The sequence below is a fragment of the Lipotes vexillifer genome, unplaced genomic scaffold (genome assembly GCF_000442215.2).
Source record: "Lipotes vexillifer unplaced genomic scaffold, Lipotes_vexillifer_v1.1 scaffold810, whole genome shotgun sequence".
Taxonomy (NCBI): domain Eukaryota; kingdom Metazoa; phylum Chordata; class Mammalia; order Artiodactyla; family Lipotidae; genus Lipotes; species Lipotes vexillifer.
Genome location: NW_006797357.1, coordinates 500,056 through 526,863, shown reverse-complemented (window position 1 = coordinate 526,863; position 26,808 = coordinate 500,056). Strand labels below are relative to the sequence as shown.

General features: G+C 36.9%; 1 protein-coding gene across 2 annotated transcripts in view; it reads right to left on the bottom strand.

Annotated features, from left to right (window-relative positions):
- The window catches only part of SLC38A9 (solute carrier family 38 member 9), an 82,138-nt gene extending 65,657 nt beyond the window's left edge, over window positions 1-16,481 (bottom strand). Inside the window, exon 1 of one of the 2 annotated variants that reach the window (XM_007469270.1) lies at window positions 16,369-16,481. In XM_007469270.1, the coding sequence (XP_007469332.1) occupies window positions 16,369-16,481 (113 nt within the window). Of the gene's footprint in view, window positions 1-13,825; window positions 13,950-16,368 lie in introns of those variants that run through there. The other variant, XM_007469271.1, reaches the window with a different exon arrangement.
- Window positions 16,482-26,808: the final 10,327 nt, after the last annotated feature.

The window sequence follows — 26,808 nt, the reverse complement described above, 5'->3', positions numbered from 1 at the left end:
ATAACATTTTACCAACCTCAATCTCTTGGAAAAAAATAGAATGAGATACTGCTATATGCTCATCAGAATGGTGAAAATTTAACAATCTCGCAATATGAAGCACAAGTAGGAGGTAGAGCAATGGAAACTCTAGTGGGAATGTAAGTTGGTATAATCCCTATGGAAAACAGTCTGGCACTATCCAGTGAAGTTGAATATACACATACACTACCGCCAAGCAAATCCACTCCCAGGTATATATCATAGAAAAGTTCTTGCATATGTATACCAGGAGACACATATATTAATGTTTATAGAAGCATTCTTTGTAAGAGCCCCACACTGGAAACATCCCATATGTTCTAAAGTAGAATGGATAAATAAACTGCAGATACTTAGAGAATAAAATGCTAGAAACCACTGGCAATGAAAGTAGAGTTATATACAACTTGGATGAAAATTATAATGCTAAACAAAAGTCACAAAAGAATACATACAGTGTGATCTCATTTACATGAGATGCAAAAACAGGTAAAGCTGAATTCAGTATTTAGGGATACACAGACAATAAATTATAAAGAAAAGTAGGAAAATGATCACACAAATGTCATGAGAGTGATCACCTGTAGGGAGGAAGAGGGATGTGCTTGGTGAAGGACACATGGGGAACTTCTGGGGTGCAGCTAATTTCTAGACCTTGTTGTTGGTTGGATGGGTGTTGGCTTTATTATTTTTTTAAATTGAACGTATGTATCATGCACTCTTCTGTATATATATCATGTGGTAAAAAGAACTTTAAAAATAAATCTTAAAGTAACATATTCTTTCAAAATTTAGTAATGAGACCAAGAGGGACTGAAAAAATCTTGTGTACCATACAGAAATTTGCTGGTTATCTTGTGGCAAAATATCTTAAAAATTTGTCAAACTTAAGTACGAATTATCTACTTTCCTTCTATAAAAAGACAACTGTTCCAAATTTGTTGACCTCTTCTATGATGACTGTGGCTATCAACAGTATGCTACATAAGTACACAGCAGGTAATCAAAAACCAAAATAGCCGCCCACATATCTAATCTATCTCCCTTCAAGGTAAAGATATTTTAACAATGACTGAGAAAGCAGCTGCTCTTAAAAAAAACTCACAATATACAGAGAGTATTCTGATAATGGATGTTTAAAAATGTTTCCATTGTTACATGATTTTATTGTTGAAAATAATGTCTGTCACCAATAAAAACTCAAAACTGCAGTTATATAGACATGGAATAATTGGTCAAGAAAAACAAGGACATTCCTGAAGCTCTCCTCCAACGGAGCTTTCAGACCAGCTAGGCATCTCCTGCATTCTGGCCAGAAGCCACTGGGTTGTAACAGTTTTGATTTTAATCCCAGTTAACCTGGGAAGGATGATTCTATTAATTTCTCCCCTTCCCCAAGCAAAGAGATCAGCTGCTTTCTGAAGGCTCTCTCTAAATCAATGCTTTTTTTTTTTTTTTTTTTGGAGCAGAGGAGAGGTCAGAGGATAGACTGGAGAGAGAACCAAGAAAGGTGAACAAAGCTACTGGCTGTTTCCAAATTAACAGTTTTAAGCCAGTAAAAACAGGAGTATTTTGGACTTTAAAAATAACATGGGATACCAGAATACACAAACTAGCACAGCAATCACTAAATGTAAGAACTGAGTCATATCAGGGAGGATAAAGTTAACCAGGCAAATTTCAACAAAAACTTCCACATAATTGTAGGATGAGCAGAAATGAATTTCAAATCAGCTTGAATTACTATTGTGGCAAGGTATTATAAGAGTTTCAAAAATAATAAAGCATATTCTATTGTTACTGTTAATATTATAAAGTGAAAACAGAAGTTTTAATGTACTGTTAATAGATAAAATTTTAAAGTTAATTTTTTCAAGATTATATCTTATAATTTAAAATTTTCTACTTTTATGTTTTATAATATAATTGATAAGTACAGAAGTACATGTATATAATTTGCAAACGAGCACACACACACACATAAATATATACAGTCCTAAAGTTTTAGGTTGTTATTATTTTTTTAACTGATGAGGATGATATGAAAAAAGTAAATGTTAATAAACACCTGGTTGAAGGTTATGGGTTCTTTATTTTAGAATTCTAAGCTGCTACTAAGCCATGAGTAGACATCTTCATTAATGACATATGGACAAAGAACTTGACCTGAATATTAATTCTCAGGTCTAATTAAACTATATGTTTAATTAAATGCAGATTCTGCTAAGAATGAATTTAAAAATTCTTTCAATGCAATTCATGCTTTCAAATTTTCGGTTTTTTTCTTTTCTTTTTTTTTTTTTTTTTGCAGTACGCGGGCCTCTCACTGTTGTGGCCTCTCCCGTTGCAGAGCACAGGCTCCGGACGCGCAGGCTCAGCGGCCATGGCTCACGGGCCCAGCCGCTCTGCGGCATGTGGGACCTTCCCGGACCGGGGCACGAACCCGTGTCCCCGTGTCCCTGTGTCCCCTGCATCGGCAGGAGGATTCTCAAGCACTGCGCCACCAGGGAAGCCCCCAAATTTTGTTTTTTAAAAACACATAAATTGTTTTAATTCTACTGTCCTGAAAACAAACAATATCTTCTTTCATGGTTACAAAATGTAACAGAAATGCAAGGGTTTTTTTGTTTGTTTTGTTTTTAGTATCAGCACTGGAATGAGGCTAAAAGAATTATATAAACATCAGGAACTTTCAACAAAGTTAAGATGCTAGAAGCATCTGTAAGTAAATACAAACATAACAGTTCTTTAGTTTTTCACTAGGTTGATATAAAACAGTAACAACACCAGCATCACCACATCCTATCTTCTATCTAGAAAAAGCAGTTCCAATGGAACATACTGACTGACATTCCACAAAGGAAGATTAACAATACTTAATTATAAAGTATAATTAAGATATACTTAATTATATACTTAGTTATAAATAATTATATTAACTATAAGCAAATAAATTACAGAGACACTGTAGGCTTCAACCTGTAATGTCATGCCAATTATTACTCTCCTTGTTACACAAATCTACCAAAAGAATTTCTGGAAAAGAAATGAAATTTCTAGTTTCAAAACCTAGTTATTCCCCATTAAAAAGAAAAGAAAAAAAAAGCAGGGAAGAAAATTGCCAGGTCAGCATTTTAACTAAAATTTCCTCAAAAATTTGAAACGTGGGCTTCCTTGGTGGCGCAGTGGTTGAGAGTCCGCCTGCCGATGCAGGGGACACGGGTTCGTGCCCCGGTCTGGGAAGATCCCACATGCCGCGGAGCGGCTGGGCCTGTGAGCCATGGCCGTTGAGCCTGCGCGTCCGGAGCCTGTGCTCCGCAACGGGAGACGCCACAACAGTGAGAGGCCCGTGTACCACACACACACAAAAAAAAACCCAAAAAACTTGAAACGTAATGAAAGAAGGTAAATATTTCATTAAGTATCTATATTAAGATAAATCTTATTTTTAATATATACATGTGATTCTTCAGATGAACACTAAAATTGCTTTCTTCATTATCTTCATTCTGTTACCTAGAAACTGAAAACACAAAACCAAAAATTCATCTACTCTTTAAACAGACTACCAAAGAAAAAGAGCCCCTTTCTTATTCTTCTTCCATAACTTAAGAAAGGGATACTATTTATCACGCCTTAGACGTCTTTATCACGGCTCCCAAGAAAGGTAAATGGGCTAAGAGAACTTCTGCTTTGCCACTGGAAAGACAGCAACAAATCGTCTACACAAACTGGCCTTTCAGGTGACCATGGCTGTATTTTCAACCCAGATGGCAAACACTGTAGTAGTCTGACCAGAATCCACTGTTGGTTGTATGACATGTTACTCTGCAAACCAATCCCAAAATAACAGAATAGACTGATAAAGGCAAGTGTCCAACGTGAAACCTGCTGCCAACTGGCTCTTACCAACTTTTACATATAAGAAAGTTTTATAAACAAAATATAAGATGTTTTAGTAAAAAAGAAAATAAACAGTGCTAGAAAGGGGATTTTGAAACAGGAACTTTCACATATTGCTGGTAGGAGTATAAAGTGGTACAACCTTTCTAGAAAACAATTTGGCTATATATATCAAGAACCTTAATTGTGCTTTACATCCTTTTATTCTAATAATTATACTTTTGACAGTCTATCAGAAGGAATCAAAATATGGTTTAAATACGACATGTAGAAAGCTGCTAATCAAAGCACCATTTAAAATAATTAAAATTGTAAACAGCTTAATAAAACATTAAGTGGTTAAACATTGTTAAATTATGATATATTTAAATAATACATATTTATTTAAAATGATATTCAGAAAGAATATGGAAAATTGCTTACAGCTTTGTGGGACATTTCAGTGTTTCTTAAGAATAATTTTTATTGTAAAACTTTTTACTATTCCTTGAAACCTGGTACTTACCCCTTATTTATCACTCCTAGCTTCAGTCACTATCTCTACAGTTTATGGCAGTTAAAATCCTTGGATGACCTTGCCAAAGAACTCTAGGCTTGCTGCAAGGGCATGAGGTTCAGGGGGAGGCTGGAGGTTGTTTTGTTGCCCAAAAGGCTACTTTGATTAGAACAACTTCATTAAAAGCAACTGTGAGGGTGGAGTGAAATTAAGGTGAGTGGGCCTCACTTTTTTAACTTCTCTAAAAGCAAGGCAAGAGGTATCCTAGGGGTCACAGCGGTAGAAGTACCAGTCCCTATGGCTGCTTACACCTGAGTCCAGTGTCTCTCCTTGCAGACTAGAGGTTGGTAGTCAAGGATAGATAGGACAAATCTGGTCCATGGCCTGTTTTCATAAATAAAGTTTTATTGGAACACAGCAAGGCCTGTGCGATTACGTGTTATCTAAGGCTGCTTTCACTCCACAATGGCAAAATTGAGTCCATATGCCCACAAAGCCTAAAATATTTACTATCTGGCTCTTTACAGAAAAAAAAAAGTTTGCTGACTCCTGCCCTAGACCACTGAATGTTCTTACACAGAGCAATGCCTGCACCGAAACCCCCAAAGCACCTAGCCATCAGTACCATAGATGACCTCATTCTACTCCTGGCTGGGCTTAGCCATACTCTACAGCATAGTTACTCGCTGGGATATGATCCCATGGGTTCTTTGTAATGCTGGATCAGGATGGGTTAAATCAGTATTATTTTCCTAATGAAAATTGAGTACTGAGTTAAAAAGAAAAAAATATATATTTGTGTGCGTTTGTATATATACATAACAAGTCAAATATTTATAACCCCTCATCATAGTGATTCCCGTCCTTTTTTTTTGCTGAGTGTCTATCTCCTTCCCCAAAGTGTTTGGCACCAAAAAAGAGCTTAGTGAATGTTTACTGACAAAAGGAAGGAATACAAGAACAAAAGGAAGGGAGGGAGGAAGTAGAGAGGGAAGGACAGAAGCAAAGAATAAGAGAAACAGGTAGGCTGGCAGGCTGGCAACTTGGGAATAGCTTACAGAAGTAACAACAGCATTCAACAGAAATTTAAACTGAAAAAGTAGCACATTAAATTGTATATAGTATATGAGTTCATAAAATATCATAGAAAAGGATAGAAAAAAATATACTAAAATGTTTCAACAACACTTGCCTCTATGTGATGGGAATATATTTCTTTATGCTTTTTTTTCCAGAATATTCTCTATACAAGAACAAAACAAAATAACAAAACAAAACATCCCCTAAGTAGAGAAAAAAGATAATTTGTATCATCCTATAGAAGCACAGGTGATTTAAACATTGTTTCTAATAAAATGGGTTTTTCATTTTGTATGTACTATTTTCATCCTAAATTATAGGAATGCTTTATTTTCTGAATAACTTTTTTCTCATTATAAAAGTAGTACATTGTTTTTGTATAAGGATAATATAGAAGTTATAGAAGAAAATAAAAACCACCCATTAGAAATAATCAGTTAACATTCTAGAATATTTTCAAATGAGTGTAGACCCACGTACGTGCACACAGGTGCATACACACACAAAGTTAGTTTTACTTGTTTTTGAACTTTACATAAAGTGCAATCACACAATATGTATTTTTCTGTCTAGCTTCTTTTGCAAACATTATCTTTCTGAGATTCATCCATATTCTTGCGTGCAGCTGTAGACTGTTATAGCTGTGTAATATTCCATTACATGAAAATACAATTTATTTAACCATTCCTGGTTGGTGGGTATCTGGGTTGTTTCCAGTTTGCCACTCCTATGAATAACTCATAATCTATATTTTTGTACATGGCTCTTGGTGAAATGTGCACACATTTCTAGTGATTATAAACAGCATATACTCAATGTTAACAGATAATTACAAACCCTTTTCCAAAGTGATTATGCTAATTTACATTTACGCTAGTACTGCATAATCATTCCCATTGTTCTACATCCTTGCCTTGATTTGTTTTCATCATTGATTGATTTCTTACCTTAGGTTACTGTTTTTTGTTTTATAGTTTTTAGTTTCATATTTTCTGTTATTTTTTTATTCAATAAATATTTTCCATGAATTTGGTTCTTTTTTACATTTCTAGCCAGTGCCAAAATTCTCAACCTTATTTCAATTTCCCTGAACATATTAAACATAGTCTTTAAAAAGTCTGTTTCTGATAACTCCATTGTCTGGATCATCTGTCTATTGTGTATCAAGTCTCTTAATTTCTAATCATGTTGTCTCATCTTCTCTTATGCCTAGCTATTTTTGATTAAGTACCTGGCATAATACTTAATAAAATTCTAGTATAGAAAAACAGTATAAGTAAGTTGAAGCCTAGAATAATATTATTTTCTTTAGAAAGTGTTTACATTTGCTTTTGGGAGCCAATTTGAGACACTTAGCAGTCCTAGATTACCTTAATCCAGTTTTAGGGATTGAGATGAGTTAAAGTTGAGCTATAGTCCCTGAAAGAAGGCCATTCTATTTCCAGTTCACTCATATTTCTAGGCTTATAGACCTTAGGACTTCCAACCTAAAGTTTGCATGGGGCCTACCTACTATTAGTGAACCCTGGATTCCAGTTTTTCTCCCTCTAGCCTTGAAAAGCTATTGAAAGCTCTGTAAATTTAATAGCCATTCAGCTTATAAACTGGAATTGGCAGATACCCTTGAGGAAATGCTGGACTCCCCTTTCTTCGTTTCCTCCTTCTTCTTGATCTAGACCCCATTATTCTTCATTGTTTTATCAGTTCTCCCATGTCTTTAGGCAGATTTAAAAAATTTTTTTTGGTCAGTTTTTCCAGTTATTCTCAGCAAGATGGTTGGTCCAAATTCCTTAATCTGCCCTTGTTGTAAGCAGAAATCCCCCATGCCCTCTTTAATTAAAAAAAAAAATTATTAAGCTATTAATTCACATACCATAAAATTTACCCACTTAAAATGTACAATTCAATAGTTTCTAGAACATTTATGGAGTTGCGTTTCCATCACCATAATCAATTTTTGTTTCTTTCTTTTTTTTTTGGCTCTGCCATGAGGCATACAGGATCTTAGTTCCCTGACCAGGGATCGAACCCATGCCCTGTGCAGTGGAAGCAGGGAGTCTTAACCATTGGACCGCCAGGGAAGTCCCACCATAATCAACTTTAGAACACTTTCATCACCCCCAAAAGAAATCCTGGACTCCATTATCCCCTCTCTTCAGCCCCTGGCAGCCATTAATCTGCTTTCGGTCTCTATGACTTTACCTAATTTAAATAGTTTGTATAAATTGAATCATACAATATGTGTCTTTTGTTGTGTGGCCTCTTTCACATAGCATGGTTTCAAGGTTCATACATGTTGTAGCATATATTGGTATTTTAATTCTTTTTTACAGTCAAATAATATTCTGTTGTATGGATATATCACATTTGCTTTATACATATATCAACTGAAGGACATTTGGATTGTTTCCACTTTGGGCTATTATAAATGTTATGGACATTTCTTTATATTTGTGTGGACATATGTTTTAAATTCTCTTGGATATATACCTTGGGGTGGAATTGTTAGGTCAAATAATAATTCTATATTTACATTTTTAAGAATTATCAAACTGTTTTTCAAAAGTGGCTATACCAAAAAAAAAAAAGTGGCTATACCATTTGCAAAAGGAGTCACGGGTATGAAATGAATAGTATGGGGAATATAGTCAGTGTAATATCTTTGTATGGTGACAGATCGTAACTAAACTTATTGTGGTGATCATTTTAAAATGTACAGAAATATCAAATCACTATGTTGTGTAATGGGAACTAACATAGTGTTGTATGTCAATTATACTTCAAAAACAAACAAATTCATAGAAAAAGAGACTGGATTTGTGGTTACCAGAGGCAGGGTGAGGGTGGGGAATGCATGAAGGTAGTGAAAAGCTACAAACTTTCAGTTACAAGATAAATAACTACTAGTGATGTAATGTACAACATGATAAATATAGTTAACATTTCTGTGTTACAGGTGAAAGTTGTTAAGAGAGTAAATCCTAAGAGTTCTCATCATAAGGAAAAAATATTTTTCTATTTTTTAAAGCTTGTGTCTATATGAGATGGTGGATGTACACTAAACTTATTGTGATAATCATTTCATAATGTATGTAACTCAAATCATTATGGTGTATACCTTAAACTTAAACAATGCTGGATGTCAATTATATCTCCAAAAAACTGGAAGGAAAAGAGAGTGGCCATACCATGTTTCAATCCCACTAGCAACGTTTAAGGACCATGCCCTCTTTTTAAGCAATTATTTTTAACACCCAAATTTACTAGCCTTAATAAAATAGACCAATTATTCCTCAATAAAGCTGAAATAAATAAAATAGAAAATATTCATAAAAATAGGGACTTCGCTAGTGGCTCAGTGCTTAAGAATCTGCCTGCCAATGCAGGGGACACAGGTTCGAGCCCTGGTCTGGGAAGATCCCACATGCCATAAAGCATAAAGCCATAAGCCTGTGCGCCAAAACTACTGAGCCTGCGCTCTAGAGCCTGTGAGCCACAACTACTGAGCCTGTGTGCCGCAACTACTAAAGCCCACGCACCTAGAGCCCATGCTCTGCAACAAGAGAAGCCACCACAATGAGAAGCCTGCACCCCCGCTCCCCACAACTAGAGAAAGCCCGTGTGCTGCAATGAAGATCCAATGCAGCCAAAAAGAAATAAATAAATAAATTTATAAGAAAAATAATAAAAATTAAAAATAATTCTCTAACTGTAATAAATGAGAAACAAAATAAAAGTAATATAATAAATTAACATAAATTTTAATATGTAAGTTGTAGGGCATAACAACAAAGAATTAACACCAATGCCTACATCAATTTATAATGAATAAGACAGGATTTAAGAGAAGATTCAGCTATTCTACAGAAGAGGTATAAGAAAATAAAAAATCAGAGATATTGGTAGATATAAAAACTTGTATTAGAATAAACAAGTCATATATGAATTTGAGGAAATGCAAATTTCAATCTGATGAAATTCAAATTCAAATACGAGATACGAATTGTTGGAATTCAAATTCAAATTGTTGGAATTCAAATTCAAATTTGAGAGAAATAACCTTAATTGAAGTAGTGAGAACATGCCAAGATAAATTATAAACTAACTGAAACAGAAAAAATGAGGAAGTGTGATGCTGTTGCAATGAATCAGGCTTTTTAAATTAAGTATAGCACCAAAGTAATTTTCTATGTTACTGTATAGAAAACATATTTCCTCACTTAAAATGTTGAGGCATTCACTTTCTTAATATTTAAAAGATCTTGGAAACCATACCTTGTGACAAAGGAATACAGAACAGATTGCAAGAAGAAATCTTAAAAAAGCAGCCAGAGAAAAAAATGTAATAGACTTTTGGAGACAATTTCAGACTAAGACTAAAAAATAATAGGCAAGCCTAAGATACATAATCTCAGTATGTTATTTTTACATCAGTTCCTTATCTTTGGGTTACAGTCATCCATTAGGCTTTTAACAAGATCCATAAATTTCATGTGCTTCCATAATTTTAAAACACTTGATTTTAAGTCTGTTTGTTAAAAGGAGTTTCAGTTTTCTTATTGTACATTTGCAATTGGTTTCATTGCTTTTGCAGTAATAGTAAAATTACTTGTGAAAGGAAAATCCAAATGGAGTTGGTATTGCTGAGAGCTCTCTAAAATGGAGCCGGGAAGCCATTAAGGAATTGTGACTTACGCATGTCTCAGCCTGGATGGAGTGTGACCTTTTGACCTTACAAGCAAGTCATCCAGAACATATGCCAGAAACTCAAGATACTTATTGGATCCTTACCCTAAAATAACTAGTGACAGTCTGTCTACCTGTAGGACCCCTATCCTAAAACAACTTGTGATTCCTTAAGGATAAATCACAATCCTTCCCAGGCAATTTTTAACAGCCTCGTGGCTTTTTGTCTTTATAAGCCCCTGACTCTTTCTCTTCCTCAGAACTCTCTTTCAGGATTACCCAAATCTGTGTCTCCCGAATTGGAATTTTAAGACCCCCCCCAATAAACTCTTCTTATTTGCAGCCCCCTGCATTATTTTTTTTCTGTTTACACACTAAAAGCCTTTTCAACTATATACTTGGAGATGTTATAATACTGAGTAGACAGAGAAAGATGCTAGCCCAACTCTTCATACCCTTTCCTCCCAACAAAACTTGATTGGTGCTAATGAGCACCGGTCAAACTCATTAGGCTCCCTCTTTCTTCAGGCTTGTCCAAATAATGTCAATGAGGGAGGAAGAAAGGGAAGAAAATAAAGCATTAGTTTAGAGGCAACGAAGGAAACAGCAAAATTAGACAGACCAGAGCGAATAAGGAAAGAAATGGAAGCAACTTAGGCAAGCAGATATGGATACAAAAGGATAGTTAAGCAAACACAGACATCTGGAAAGAAAGACAGAAGTAAAAGAACCTATGAACTTGAGAGATTAAAAAGGTTCTGATGGGACTAGAAATAAGATCCCATTCTAACAGAGTCCATAGTTAGATTTATTTATTTATTTAAATTAATTTATTTATTCTTGGCTGCACCGAGTCTTCGTTGCTGTGCTGTGCGTTGCTTTCTCTAGTTGTGGTGAGAGGGGGCTACTCTTCGTTGCGGTGCGCTGGCTATTCACTGCGGTGGCCTCTCCCGCTGCAGAGCATCGGCTCTAGGCACATGGGCTTCAGTAGTTGTGGCACGCAGGCTCTAGAGCGCAGGCTCAGTAGTTGTGGCACACGGGCTTAGCTGCTCCACGGCCTGTGGGATCTTCCCGGACCAGGGCTCGAACCCGTGTCCCCGGCGTTGGCAGGAGGATTCTTAACCAGTGCACCACCAGGGAAGTCCCTTTAGTTAGATTTAAAGCATCTCTGAATCCATGGCCAGGGTTCCCCTCTTCAAGCATTTAGCAAAAAGAGTTCCACTGGAGAAAAATAATGGTGGAGTATGGGGAGAAGAGAGGTTAGAGAAGTGGACTAAAAAGGGAGAGAAAAGAGGAGAGGGAAGAGAGTAGGGAGAAAAGGAGGAAGGAGAGGGAAGGATACAGAAGTTGTAATACAATCAGCAAGTTGGTATCAGCTCCATGGCACTGATAAATGGTTAAGGGCTCTGGTCCTGTCTATTTAACATAGATGGCAAGTTCCTCAAAATGCAATTTATACAGCTCTGGAAACCAATCCTCCTGGGAAAACTACTTTTCTAGATCTGTATAAATCCCCAACTATGAAACTACCAAGCCTCAATAATCACTGTTATTGGTCCAGGGCACATTAATAGATAAACTCTTCACTTTGTTATGCGACCCCCGACCCAGGACCACAAATACCAAAAAGAATCAATTCAGGCTGCTATCCAGTGATAGCATTATTGACAGAAGAAAGTGAGAGAGGCCAGTTTACAGATGTGTACACAAGTAGACACTCTAAAAAAAAAAAATAGGGGCCATAAACATGCTTAGTATGTTTGAAGGGCACCCAGCACTGCCTATTTTCAATTTCTACCTCTACCCCACTGGCTTACCAGAGTACTTGAAATGTTATCAATTTGAAAAATCTAACCTTTAGGTTAGGCTTTTATTTATTTATTTTATTTATTTATTTTTGTCTGTGTTGGGTCTTCGTTGCTGCGCGTGGGCTTTCTCTAGTTGCAGTGAGGGGGGCTACTCTTCATTGTGGCGCACGGGCTTCTCATTGCAGTGGCTTCTCTTGTTGCAGAGCACAGGCTCTAGGCACGTGGGCTTCAGTACTTGTGGTGTGTGGGCTCAGTAGTTGTGGCTCACGGTCTCTAGAGCACAGGCTCAGTAGTTGTGGTGCACGGGCTTAGCTGCTCCATGGCATGTGGGATCTTCCCGGACCAGGGCTCGAACCCGTGTCCCCTTCATTGGCAGGCGGATTCTTAACCACTGTGCCACCAGAGAAACCCTAGGTTAGGCTTTTATATTCTAGAATTCTCCTTATTAAAATGCAAACAGCCATGGAAAAGTAATAGAGTAGGTCTTTGACACATCAGATTGTTTGCCATCCTAACACCTAAACAGACAAGAGAGCCCTGCACGAATAGGACAGATAAGCACTAGTGAATAAGGGGAGGAAGAAAAAGTATAACTTACAAAGCACTGTCTAGAGGAAATTTTTGAGTGAATTCCCTGAGAAAAACTGGGCACATAGAGAGGGGCAAGAAAGCCCTAGGTCCTGGGAAAAAAGGAAGGGGAAACAGAGTTTGAGAAAATGGAAAAAGGGAAGTGCAAAGCCAAATTAACCACTTCACAATTTGGTTTCAGGCTGGCTGGAGTGGTCAACTCCCAAAGGTCATAATCCCAGAGTAGCAGCAAAGCTTGAAGCAATCCTGAATACCAGGTCTAATATTTGGTTACCAGAAAGTCTGGGAAAAGCAGGAAAACAATCTCTAAGACCAGTGATTGCCAATGGAATATTATCAAATACAGTATAGCAGATTTCTAAATCTTCCTGTCCTGCCAACCACATTCCTCACTCCACCCCAAACCAGGTAAAAAAAAACTAATAGGGGAGGGGAGGGGAGGGGAGGGGAGGCATGCAGAGGGAAAAGTGGATTTGTATAGTTTGCAAAAGGTCCCCAAATAATCCAAATAATTATGACGTGTATCATTCCTCTACAGTGACAAGCTCCTTCTTCCACCTAAGTCTAATTAGACCCCAGGTCCAACAAAATGATAAGCAGGTCCAGCACGTTATCTTTTAGTCCAAAGCAGTTCTTAAAATTCTTATATTTGAACCGGAACATGATTTTGACTGCCACCTAGTGGAAGAGATAAAGTCAACCACAAACTAAACTGAGGATAAGCAATCTAAAAGTACCAAATGTTGTTCTTTATACTCTAACAGCCTAAGACAGTTTCCAGAAGTGTGGTTATATGTAAGATGATTTTAGGTAGCACAAGGATAAATGCTATTTTAACTACGTGGTATTTACTGCAATGCATATTAGAAGAAAGTATAAACAACACTTCATTTCACGAATACATGAAGATGAGGCTAAATTAACCCTAATTTTTCAAAGTTAATAAATTTAAAAAATATTAAATTATAATATTACACAGGTGGTACTGGGATATCACCAAAGTCATAAGGTGACTCTAAAATGACTGAATTTTTGGAAATAGTTGTCTAAGTTGGTTCTTCTAATTGAAGACACTTTTCCCTCACTGTGTCTGAGATTTATGTATATAAAGTGAAATAACAATGTTTTAAGGTACTCCTGTTTTTTTCTCATCAAATAAGTTTCTCAAATTATTTCACAAGCAAATTAGCATTCAATACTGCTAAACCCCTACAAATATTTGCCTTCATTAAAACATGCTTACCTAGATAGTTATCCTGATTGAAAATAGTTGATTCCCTCTTATTTTGACAAGTTTAATTATAGAAAATATATTTCCATTTAACCTACACGGCTAAATAAATTCTCAGAGAACTGTTTGAACTCCTGCTAACCTACTGCAGTGGAATACACTTTCATGACCTATGTTCTATTGTCACAGTGGTCAATTATTTATCATAGAATTTAGAGGTTTCAAGAAAATCCTGAGCATTTAATCAGCATTCATTAGTCCTTGTATTCACTGATATTGGAACATATAAGGGAAAATTACAAGATTCATTTCATTATCTTCTCTGATGGCCACCTTAAATGACACAGATAAATTTCTCATGTGATAAATTTCACACTGCTCTAGCTGCAAAAAAGACTAAAAAATTAAGTATCTGGAAAATGGAAATGGGATTATCAAGACTAGCTTAAACCAATCCTCCTTCATCTCCTGGATTGGAAACTGCTTCGACCCTTAACACAGTTAGGCTTCTGCTGGCAAAGAGGTGGGGTTGTTGAATAGTTGGGCATTTACCAAATAGTAATCTGCCACACGTCCCACCTCAAGCACTCAGTTTCCTTCTGAGAAGGCAACCACTCTTACAGTTTCCCATTTATTCCCCCATTTATACATATTTGCATAATATATAACTTGTTAATGTTGTTTTTACCCAAATGGTAGTATACTATATACACTGCTCTGCACTTCACTTTTTTCATTTAACAAAATAAGTTGAAGACTTGTTCCATTTTTATATGTAATAAAGCCACTTCCTTCTTTTCAATGGGTGAAAAATATTCCATTGTATCAGTGTGCCATAATTTATTTATCCAGTCCTATAAGAAAAGACATTTTAGTTGTTTTCAATCTTTTGCTATTATAAAAAATAGTGCATTAAACAACCTTGTGCATATATTATTTGACATTGCAAATTAATGCTTAGAAATGAAATTGTTGGGCCATGTAAACTTTGGAATTGGTTGCTGGCATGTTTTTTGGTGAGGGGCAGATCACATTAATTTTATGGATTAAAATTTAAAGAGCATGACATTTTATTTTAGAGTCTTCCCTACTGAGACCAGTATATGCCTTTTTGTTACATGTCTTATCTTATTAATTCTAATATGCACATTTAATCATTTCTAAAATATGGATGCATTTCATAATCCAGGACATCTTTTAACCACTGTCAGCCAGGTGGCAGTCATGAAAGTAATTATTTCTGGTGGCACGACAGGTAACTGTCACCTGTTATCGTTTCAGTCATCAAACCATTTAGGGACCATTTAAGGAAGAAATGTGAGCCACAGTGTTTAGAAAGCTTTCTGTGACACCTTCTGGTAAGATCAGGAAAGTGCAAGCATCAAAAAGTGTCAGTGACTAGGAAGAAAATTCTTTCAAGAAATGTTACACTATCAATGTTCTCAGTGATACTAAGGACAATTTTGTGGGGGCAGGAAAAAAACACTGCTTTTGATGACTGCAAGTCAAAAAGTGATTCAGAAGAATCAGACTCTATCTGCGAAGAATCAGATTTGTAATATCTTAACCAATATATTTTGTTTATATTTTTATTTTTATAATTACAAGAGTTCTTCTAGAAAATATCAAAATAAAATTATAAGTCCAAAGAAATTGTTGCATCAGAGGTATGGGTAGCAGTTTATGTTAGTATTATATTAAAAACAACAACAACAACAACAGGGACTTCCCTGGTGGCGCAATGGTTAAGACTCTGCACTCCCAATGCAGGGGGCCCGAGTTCGATCCCTGGTCAGGGAACTAGATCCCACATGCATGCCACAACTAAGGAGCCCAGCTGCCAAAACAAAGACGTGGCGAAACCAAATAAATAATAAATAAATAAATAGTTAAAAAAAAATAAGCAGCACAACTTATAATCAGCATCTCAGATTTGAAGAAATACTATGCATGTTATTTTAGGTCTCTCAGTAGTATTCTCTCATATAGATTTTGCACATCCTTAAGGCTATTCCTATGTATTTTATCTTTTTCTTCATTATATTTTCTCATCAGAATGCTATTTATTTTTGCCTATTTTGTAAACAACCACGTTACTGAATTGTATTATTATTTATAATAATTTTTCAGTGGATTCTTTTGGGTTTTCCAGGTATGCAATGAAATAAATTTTAAACTCTATCTTAAACTATCTGCTGGAATTTAAGCTCAATGAAAGTAAGGATTACGTATTACTTTTACTGTTCTATCCCCAGCACCTCGCATATTACCTTGCACAAATCAGATAATCAATATATACTTGTTAAATGAGTTATATGCATCTTACTTCATAAAACTTCCCAACCACCCCTGACAGACAAGTGGAGTTTAGTCTAAAAAGTCAGATATAAGTGAGAAGAGTATTTATATTTATTCTCTACCACATACAAACATACAGATCCTGTAAGAAACTGGATATTTTATAATCAAAGTTATATATATTTGGTTATAATTAGTTCTATATTAATAATTAAAAACCTTAATTATAAAATAAATATTTTATTTTAAACATTTACCTTTTGGATCTTATATCTGATGAATCAAACTGGATATTCATAGGTCCAGGATTTATTTCATTATCTACCTCAGGGATGAGAAGATGGCTAGAATCACTATCCATATTTGCCATTTTTTCTCAGACTCTAAGCACTGAAGAAGTCAGTCCTATAAAAAAATCAGAAAAGAGAAACAATTTAAAGTTTAATTTAAAAAATATTTTATTATTAATAAGTAATATATTTGCATGCATAAGAAACTGAAAAAACACAGGAATTTGCTGAAGATATCTTAATGAGCTACCTGCCTAAAATATTTATATTATCAGAAACCTGTTAAGTTGAAATGGAGTTACTGCTTATTTTTCAGCTTAGTAAAAAAGAAGCAGGGCAATCCATTTCCAGTAATAAAATAGATTAGGCTACTTGGACTCATTTTCCTGCAGAAAACAACTAAAAATACTGGATAAAATATTATTTTTTTAAATCAGAGATCTCATAGGTTCATTTTATTTTATTTATTTTTTGTCTGTGAAATATATTAAAACTTTGCTGATGACAGCTGGAAATCAAAACATTAAAACTTTTAACATAATAAAATAGCTATGTTTGTGAAGATTTTTTAAAAGTTTCCTAAACCAATAAGAAAGAAAAATTAAAAAGTAGTGAATATAATACAAATTAAACATCAATTGAAAATAGGAGTCAGTGTGTTAAAAAAAAAATTAAGAGGTTGGTCAGGTATAAAGGAAGCCATCTTAAATTTCTAATACTGTTACAGTATGTACAGCACAGCTGAGGTAGGGTGATGGACAATATGACTGACCTCTTGAAGCCCTTTACAATCTTTTTGTTGTTGTTATTTTTTTTAATTTATTTTTTTATACAGCAGGTTGGATATGATAATTTAAAAAAATTTTTGAAAAGCACCTTTTAGTAAGGAAAAGCATGCCATTCGCAGGTGAATTTAAGGAACCTAGAAAGTAAGTAGCTCAAAGAAGTTGCTTCTGCTCTAAGGGTATTTGCTGTACCAGGAGAAACTGGGCTAAGGTTTTCAAGACCTTGTGAAGTATTAAGAAAATAGAAGACAAAACCCAAGATTCACCCAAAGTAGGGAACGACTGTAGTAAGAAATCATCTCCTCTCCCTACTTCCCATACAGCTGGGACTACAAAGAACTTTACCATCAGATTAGAAGTTAACAAGAAGTAAAAGTGCCTCACTCCCTCACAAAGGAATAACAAACAAGTTTTCTTGACAATGACTACGGCCTGTGTATGTGTGTGTGTGTGTGTGTGTGTGTGTGTGTGCGCTTGAGGGAAATATTATATACCACAAACTGCAGCTCATGTGGATTTGCAAGGTGATCAAAGAACACTTAAACCTGTGAATATAATTTCAGGTTACTTGCTTGGTAGAGCTTATAGGCAACTGGCCAAAGCAAATGTAAATCTTTTCTATGAGGATACAGAAAAGATTGATCCTAGGCCTCAAAAGACTTGCTAACAATCTTTTAAGAACAATGAACAGTACATAGTCAAAAATAACCTAGCATATAAAGAAACAAAGTACTATTAGTGAGAACCAGAAGAAATAGCAGAAACAGATCCACAAAGGCTTCAACTATAGGGATATAAGAATAAGATTATAAAATAATTATGTTTCCTACGTTTAAACAAATAAAGGAAAAAGTGGACATTTTCAAAAAGTAACAGCATATTTGAAAAGGAGCAGAATGAATGTTTAGGCCTAAATAAATAAAAAAAAGAAAAAAAATAGTAACACAAAATGTAATAGCCAAAATTTAAAACTCAATGGATGCATTTTAAAGTTGAAGAGAGGGCGTTGGCAACATGGTAGAATAAGAAGCTACCTTCATCTTTCCCCTTCAACCAGTAAACCAGTAAAACATCCACAACACAACAAAGGTGCCTCTACCCAACATACTAGGATGCTGGAGAATCCCAAACATCTGTACATCTACAAGTGAGTGGACTGGAACACACAGAGGAGGGGGAACTGAGGGAGGGAGAAACCAAGGGAAGAGCAAAGGCAGTCAGTGCCTGTAATCCTACCCCTCTGTCTACAGCAGCTGAGACTGCAGCCCCAGAGTACTGGGTAGCAGCAGGGGAGGCGGGGCACATGGCTCCTGCCTCAACAGCCCCCATGGCCACAGAGGCAGAGACGTAGAACCTTACAACACTGAAAACAGCAAAGGTGCCCACGCAATCCTGGCTCTTCTTCCCTTTCATCTCCCTCCCCCCTGCAGTGTCAGAGTCTGTGACTCAGGAGATCCTGGATGCGAAGGAAGAGTCCACTGTCCTGGCTGGTGATGCCAGTGACAGTAGCAGAAGCAACGCACCAACAACCCTGGAGGCACAAGAAGCAATAATGAGGACTCAGGGTAATGCCACTAACAGACGTGATGGAGGATGGAGAGTAAGGGCTCAAATATAACCAGAGTTGGCTCAGGTAAGAAAAACCAAAAGATTGTGCTATAGCACCACCTACTGGAAAGAAAAAGAAAGGCCTCAATTTCTAATCTGTTTAACCCGTTATAATCAAGCAAAAATGTAAAAAAAAATAAAATATGCCTGCGGAGAAACAGCTCATCAGGCACCATGAACCACAGTAACAGTGCACTACAAAAAGAAAATGACAATTCTCCAGAAACCAAACATAAAGTCATGCAATATTGTGATCTAATGGATAGAGAATCCAAAAGAGCTGTTATGAAGACACTTGACAAGCTACAAGTTTTCTTGTAGAAAGGCAGTTTCAATGAGCTCAGAAATAAAATTAATGAACAGAAGTAACAAAGAGATTGAAACTAAAAAAGACCTAAAGGGAAACTCTAGAGCTGAAGAATTCAATAAATGAGATGAAGAATGATTAGAAAGCACTGGTAATAGAGCAGACCAAATGGAAGAGAGAATTAGCAAGCTTGAAGACAGAAATCTAGAAATGATACAACAGCAAAGAGAAATAAGATTTTTTTTTTTTAATGAGGAAATTCTACAAGAGCGATCCGATTCTTTTAGGAAGGGCAACATTAGGGTAGTGGGTATCCCAGAAGAGAGAAGGGAACAGAGTTTACTTAAAGAAATAATAGCTGAGAACTTCCCAAACCTGGGGAAGGAATTGGATATACAAATCTATGAAGCTAAGAGAACACCTAATTACATCAATTCAAAAAGACCTTCTCCGAGACACATTATATTAAAATCATCAAAAGTCAATACAGGGCTTCCCTGGTGGCGCAGTGGTTGAGAGTCCGCCTGCCGATGCAGGAGACACGGGGTTCGTGCCCCGGTCCGGGAAGATCCCACGTGCCGCGGAGCGGCTGGGCCCGTGAGCCGTGGCCGCTGAGCCTGCGCGTCCAGAGCCTGTGCTCCACAACGGGAGAGGCCACAACAGTGAGAGGCCCGCGTACCGCAAACAAACAAACAAAACAAAGCAAAAGTCAATACAAAGAAAAAAATTTTAAGGGCAGCCAGGGGAAAAAGGATGATAACCTACAAAGGAACCCCCATTTTACTGTCAGCAGATTTCTCACCAGAAACTCTACAGGCCAGGAGGGAGTGGGATGATATTCTCAAAATACCGTGAAAGATAAAAACTTTCACCCAAGAATACCCTATCCAGCAAAGTTATCATTCAGATATGAAGGAGAAATAAAGACTTCCCCAGATAAACAAAAGCTGAGGGAGTTCATCAACACTAGACCTGTCTTATAAGAAATGTTGAAAGGAGCTGTTTTACCAGAAACTAAAAGGCAAAAGTACACAGCATTTTGAGTAAGGTGATAAATAGACGAAATCAGAAAATTACAACTCTTTATTAGAATCGGTTGGTAAACACTTTATTATAGTGTAAAGGTAAAGGGGGGGAATAGAAAATAATTTCAATTTGGTAACAAACTCACAATATAAAAAGGGATAGTTTGAGACAACAAAAACACAAAAGGGGAAGAGGAAAAGGACAGAATCCATATAGGTAAATGCAGCTAAGATGCTATCAGCAGGGACTTCCCTGGTGGCGCAGTGGTTAAGAATCCACCTTCCAATGCAGGGGACATGGGTTCAATCCCTGGTCTGGGAAGATCCCACTTGCCTCGGAACAACTAAGCCCATGTGCCACAACTACTGAGCCTGAGCTCTAGAGCCTGTGAGCCACAACTACTGAAACCCGTGTGCCTAGAGCCCATGCTCCACAACAAGAGAAGCCACCACAAGGAGAAGCCCATGCACCACAACGAAGAGTAGCCCCCACTCACTGCAACTAGAGGAAGCCTGTGCCCAGCAACAAAGACCCAGTGCAGCCAAAAATAAATAAGTAAATAAATAGATAAATAAATGAATTTTTAAAAAAGATGCTACCAGCAGAAAAAGTACTATTTTATGTATGACAATTTTATACAAACCACAGAACATAAATCCAGAGCAAAGACATGACACATAAAAAAAGAGGAAACTGAGAAAAACATCATAGAAAAACACCAAACCAAAATGGTAGATGGAAACACAAGAAAAAAGAAATAATGGAGATGTAGAGTAACCAGAAAACAAAAGATTAAATGGGGATACTGTCTTCATCTATCAATAATCACCTAATTGTAAATGGACTGAATTCACCAATTCAAAGACACAAAGTGGTTGGATGGGATAATTCATCAAGAAGACATTACAGCAAAGTGATTCAGTTATACATACGTGTGTGTGTGTGTGTACACACACACACACACACACACACAAACATATATTCTTTTTCAGATTCTGTTCCCTTATAGGTATTACAAAATACTGAGTATAGTTCCCTGTGCTATACTTCAATAAAAAATTAAATTAAATTAAAAAAAAAGACATCACAGTTACTAATATACATGCACCTAACATAGGAACACCAAAACATATAAAACAATTATTAACAGACCTAAAGGGAGAAATTGAGAGCAACACAATAATAGTAGGGGACTTCTAACACCTCACTTACATCAAAGGATAGATCATTCAGACAGGAAGTCAACTGACAAACAGTGGCCTTAAATGAAACGTTAAACCAGGTGGATTTGATAGATTTGTACAGAACATTCCATCCAAATGCAGAATACACATTCTTCTCAAGTGCACATGAAACTTCCTCAAATGATACACCATATGTTGGGAAACAAAATAAGTCTCAATAAATTTAACAAGACTGAAATTATATCAAGCATATTTTCCAGTCACCATGGTATGAAACTAGAAATCAACTACAAACAAAAGCTAGAAAATATATGGAGACTAAACAACATGCTACAGAACAACTACTGGGTCAAAGAAGAAGTCAAAAGAGAAATCAAAAATTACCTGAAAATAAATGAAAATGAAAATACATCAAACCAAAATCTTCGGGATGCAACAAAAGTGGTACTAAGAGGGAAGTTTACAGCAATACAGAACTACCTTAAGAAACAAGAAAAATCTGAAATACTTCATCTTTCACCTAAAAAAACTAGAAAAAAGAGAACAAATAAAACCCAAAGTCAGTAGAAGGTGGCAAATAATATTGATCAGAGTGGAAATAAGTGAAATAGACTAAAAAGACAATAAAAAAGATCAATGAAACTAAGAGCTGGTTCTTTGAAAAGATAAACAAAACTTTAGCTAGACATAGTAAGGAAAAAATGCTGATAAATAAAACTACAAATGAAAGAGGAGAAATAACAACAGATACCATAGAAACAAAAAGGATTATGAACAGTCATACACCAACAAATTGGACAACCTAGAAGGGACCAATTCTCAGAATTATACAATCTTCCAAGACTGAATCACAAAGAAATAGAAAATCTGAATAAACCAATCACTAGTACAGAGATTGAAATAGTACTCAAAAAGGCTTCCAAAAATCAATAGTCTGGGGCCAGACAGCTTCACAGGTGAATTCCATCAAATATTCAAAGAAGATTTAATAACTATCCTTCTCAAACTCTTCCAAAATACCGAAGAGGAGGAAATGCTTCCCAACTCATTTTACGAGGCTAACATCACCCTGACACCAAAATCAGACAGAGACAACATAAAAAAAGAAAAATTATAGCCCAATATCTCTGATGATCATAGATACAAAAATCCTCAACAAAATATTAGCAAACCGAATACATCAATACAGTAAAAAGATTATATGCCATGATCAGGTGGGATTTATTCCAGGCATGCAAGGATGGTTCATTATCTGCAAATCAATCAATGTGATACACCACATTAACAAAATAAAGGTTAAAAACCATATGACCTTATCAATGGATGCAGAAAAAGTATCTGACAAGATTCAACACCCATTTATGATAAAAACTCTCAATAAAGTGGGTATAGAAAGAATGTACCTCAACATAATAAAGGTCATATGTGACAAACCCAGCAGCTACACATACTCAATGGTGAAAAACTGAAAGCTATCCTCCTAAATCAGGAACAAGACAAGAATGCCCCCTCTCACCATGCTTATTCAACATAGTATTAAAAGACATCATCTATCCATCTCCTTCTTCCTACCTCCCTGGATGCTCCCCCAATCCCTGCAGGCAGCATCCTCAGTCCATCCTCACCGCCCCTGTCCACATGATGGGAGCAGTGGTGGGTCTTGCACGCATGTCTCCGAACTGGCCTGCATCGGTCGTCGGGGGAGGCGCCTGTTCCACCTAGGCCAGGGGTCTCAGGTCGAAAGGCAACATTCCGCCAGAGGAAGTGGTGAGAGGGAAGGGGGGGGTGCCCCTTGTAGCACTTCCCGCCTTGGTGCGTCTCTTCCACACCCTGCCATGGGCCCAGCGCACAGGTTGGGATGGGGAAAGGGGAGAGGCAAGTGCAGATGGCGGGGGCATTGGAGGGTGGTCCCACGGATCCCTTTCCTGGGGGAAACTTGGGGCTGGAGGGCAGCAGCAGCATGTGTGTGCTGCTGAACACATTCATATCTGGGTCCTCTGCCACCCCTGGTGTGAGGAGTGGGCCAGGGGGCCTGGTTGGTTGCAGCCCTTGTGCCTTCCCCCTCCTCTAAAAAAAAAAAAAGTCCTAGACAGAGCAATTAGGCAAGAAAAAGAAATAAAAGGAATCCAAATTGGAAAGGAAGAAGTAAAATTTAATACTCTGCAGATGATATGATACTATGCACAGAAAATCCTAAGGACACCACCAAAAAACTACTAGAACTCATCAATAAATTTGCTAAAGATGCAGATACAAAATTAATACTCAGAAGACTGTTGTGTTTCCATACACTAACAATGAACTATCAGAAAGAGAAATTAAGAAAATAATTGGGGGCTTCCCTGGTGGCACAGTGGTTAAGGATCCGGCTGCCAATTCAGCGGACACAGGTTTGAGCCTTGGTCTAGGAAGATTCTACATGCCGCAGATCAACTAAGCCCGTGAGCCACAACTACTGAAGCCCGAGCACCTACAGCCCATGCTCCACGACAAGAGAAGCCACCACAATGAGAAGTCTGTGCACCACAACAAAGAGTAGCCCCTGCTTGCCACAACTAGAGAAAGCCCGCATGGAGCAACAAAGATCCAACTCAGCCATAAATAAATAAATAAATAAATTTATTTATTAAAAAAAAAAGAAAATAATTGCCTTTACAATTGCAACAGAAAGAATAAAATACCTAGAAATAAAATTAAAGACACAAATAACTGGAAAGATATTCTGTGCTCATAAATTCAAAGAATTAACATTATTAAAATGTTCATAGGGCTTCCCTGGTGGCGCAGTGGTTGAGAGTCTGCCTGTCGATGCAGGGAACACGGGTTCGTGCCCCGGTCCGGGAAGATCCCACATGCTGCGGAGCAGCTAGGCCCGTGAGCCATGGCCACTGAGCCTGCGCGTCTGGAGCCTGTGCTCCACAACGGGAGAGGCCACAACAGTGAGAGGCCTGCGTACCCCAAAAAAAAAAAAAAAAAAAGGGCAGAGAAGATAAACAGACATTTTCCAAAGAAGACATATGGGTGGCCAACAGGCACATGAAAAGATGTTCAACATCATCAATTATTAGGGATTATTAGGGATCAAAACCACAATAAGGTATCACCTCACACCCATTAGAATGGTTATTATCAAAAAGGCAAGAAACAACACGTGTTGGTGAGGATGTAGATATAAGGGAACACTTACACACTGTAGGTGGGACTGTAAACTGGTGCAGCCACTATGGAAAACAGTATGGAGATTCCTCAAAAATTTAAGAATGGAAGTACCATATGATCCAGTCATCCCACTTCTTGGTGTTTATCCAAAGAAACACTAATTCAGAAAGATACATGCACTCTTATGTTCATCACGGCACTACTTGCAATAGTGCAAGAAATATTTCCAAAGTACAGAAACAACCTAAGTGCCCAATGATGAATGAATGGATAAAGAAGGTGTGGCATATACATACAATGAAACACTACTCAGCCATAAAAAAGATGAAACCTTGCCATTTATGACAACACAGATGAACCTTGAGGATATTATGTTAAGTGAAATAAGTCAGAGAAATAAATACTGTGTGATTTCACTTATATGTGGAATATAAAAAACAAAACAAATTAAATAAATAAATGAACAAACTAAACCAAAACAAATACATGGATACTGAGAATACTGAGTAGTGGTTATCAGAGGGAAAGGGGCAGAGAGAAGGGTAAAGGGGATCAACTGTATGGTGATGGATGGAAAGTAAATTGTTGGTGGTGAGCACACTGTAGGGTATACAGAAGTAGAAATATAATGAACAATTTTATAAGCCAATGGTACCTTAAAAACAAATCTATAAATAATACTAAATAAATAAAATTAGCAACCTTTATTAAATAAATTGAAGAGAAAATTAATGTACTAGAAGATAAATCAGAAGAAGTTACCTAGAAAGTGGCAAAGAGAGGGGAAAAAAAAGGCAGAAAATGTGGAAGAGAGGTTAAAAGACAAGAGATAGAATGAGAAGGTCTAACATGCATGTAATTGGTGAACCGGAAAGAGAGGAGATAGCAGAGGTAATATTGAAGAGATAATGGCTTAGGATTTTCGAGAATTCGTAAAAGATAATGATCTGCAGATTCAAGAAGTTTAATGAATTCAAGCAGAATCAATAAACAATATGTTACAGAGTTGGAAAAAAAAATTAAAATTCCAGACCAAAGGGGGAAAAGATCAAGTGAAGTTCTTGGAATTAAAGTGTTCTAAAGCCCTTGTATTGTCCAGATCAACATTACACTTTGATGTGATGTATGGTGTAATTTTAAAGGTAACTACTAACATAATAGAAAACAATATATAACTTATAATCTAGGAGAGGGAGAAAGGAGAATGTTAAAAAATGACTTAAAGAAAGGTAAGAAAGGAGAAAAAAATGTAAAAGAGGTAGGACAAATAGAAAACATAAAATAGATAAGATCCTCCCATTCTTTCTTAAACCCATGCTAATCAGGCTATCTTCCCCATCACTACACAAAACTTACTCTTATTAGACCAATGCCCTCCATATTGGTAAACTCAATTTCTCAGTCTTAAACTTGCTTGCCTTACCAGAAATATTTGCCACAAAGAATCACTCTCTTCCTTAATAAGCTGATTCAACAGGGCTTCAGGGTTTTTCCATATCTCTCTGGTGCCTCCTCCTTTTCTGTCTCCTTTGCTCACTGTTAGCTCCTTGTCTCCCTTAAAATTGTAGAGTCTCAGGCTTCCCTGGGTGGCACAGTGGTTAAGGAATCTGCCTGCCAATGCAGGGGACATGGGTTCGATCCCTGGCCTGGGAGGATCCCACATTCCATGGAGCAGCTGAGCCCGTGCGCCACAACTGCTGGGACTGCGCTCTCGGAGCCTGCGAGCCACAGTTGCTGAGGCCTGCACGCCTAGAGCCCGTGCTCTGCAGCAGGAGAGGCCACCGCAATGAGAAGCCTGTGCACCGCAATGAGGGGTGGTCCCTGCTTGCCGCAACTAGAGAGGGCCCGCATGCAGCAGCAGAGGCCCAACACAGCCAAAAATAAATACATTTATTAAAAAAAAAAATTGTAGTCTCAAGGGTCAGTCTTTGTACTCTTCTCTATTTACCTCAATTTTTAGGTAATGTTATCCAATCTCATGGTTTTAATATCGTCACTTGTGTTATACAATACAGTAGCCACTAGTCACAAGTGATTACTTAAATTTATACTAATTAAAATTAAATTTAAAAAAATTCAGTACCTGAGTCACTCTAGCCACATGTGGCTAGTGGCTACCATATTGCACAGTGTAGGTATAAAACATTTCCATCATTGTAGAAAGTTCTACTGATCTAGATAATGACAAATTTCACATTATATTTCTAGCCAAAACTTCTCTCCTAAATTTCAGACTTGCATATCCAACTACCGACTTAACATCTTTTTAAAAAGTGAGATATAATTGACATATAACATTATACTAGTTTTAGATGCACAACATAATGCTTTGGTATAC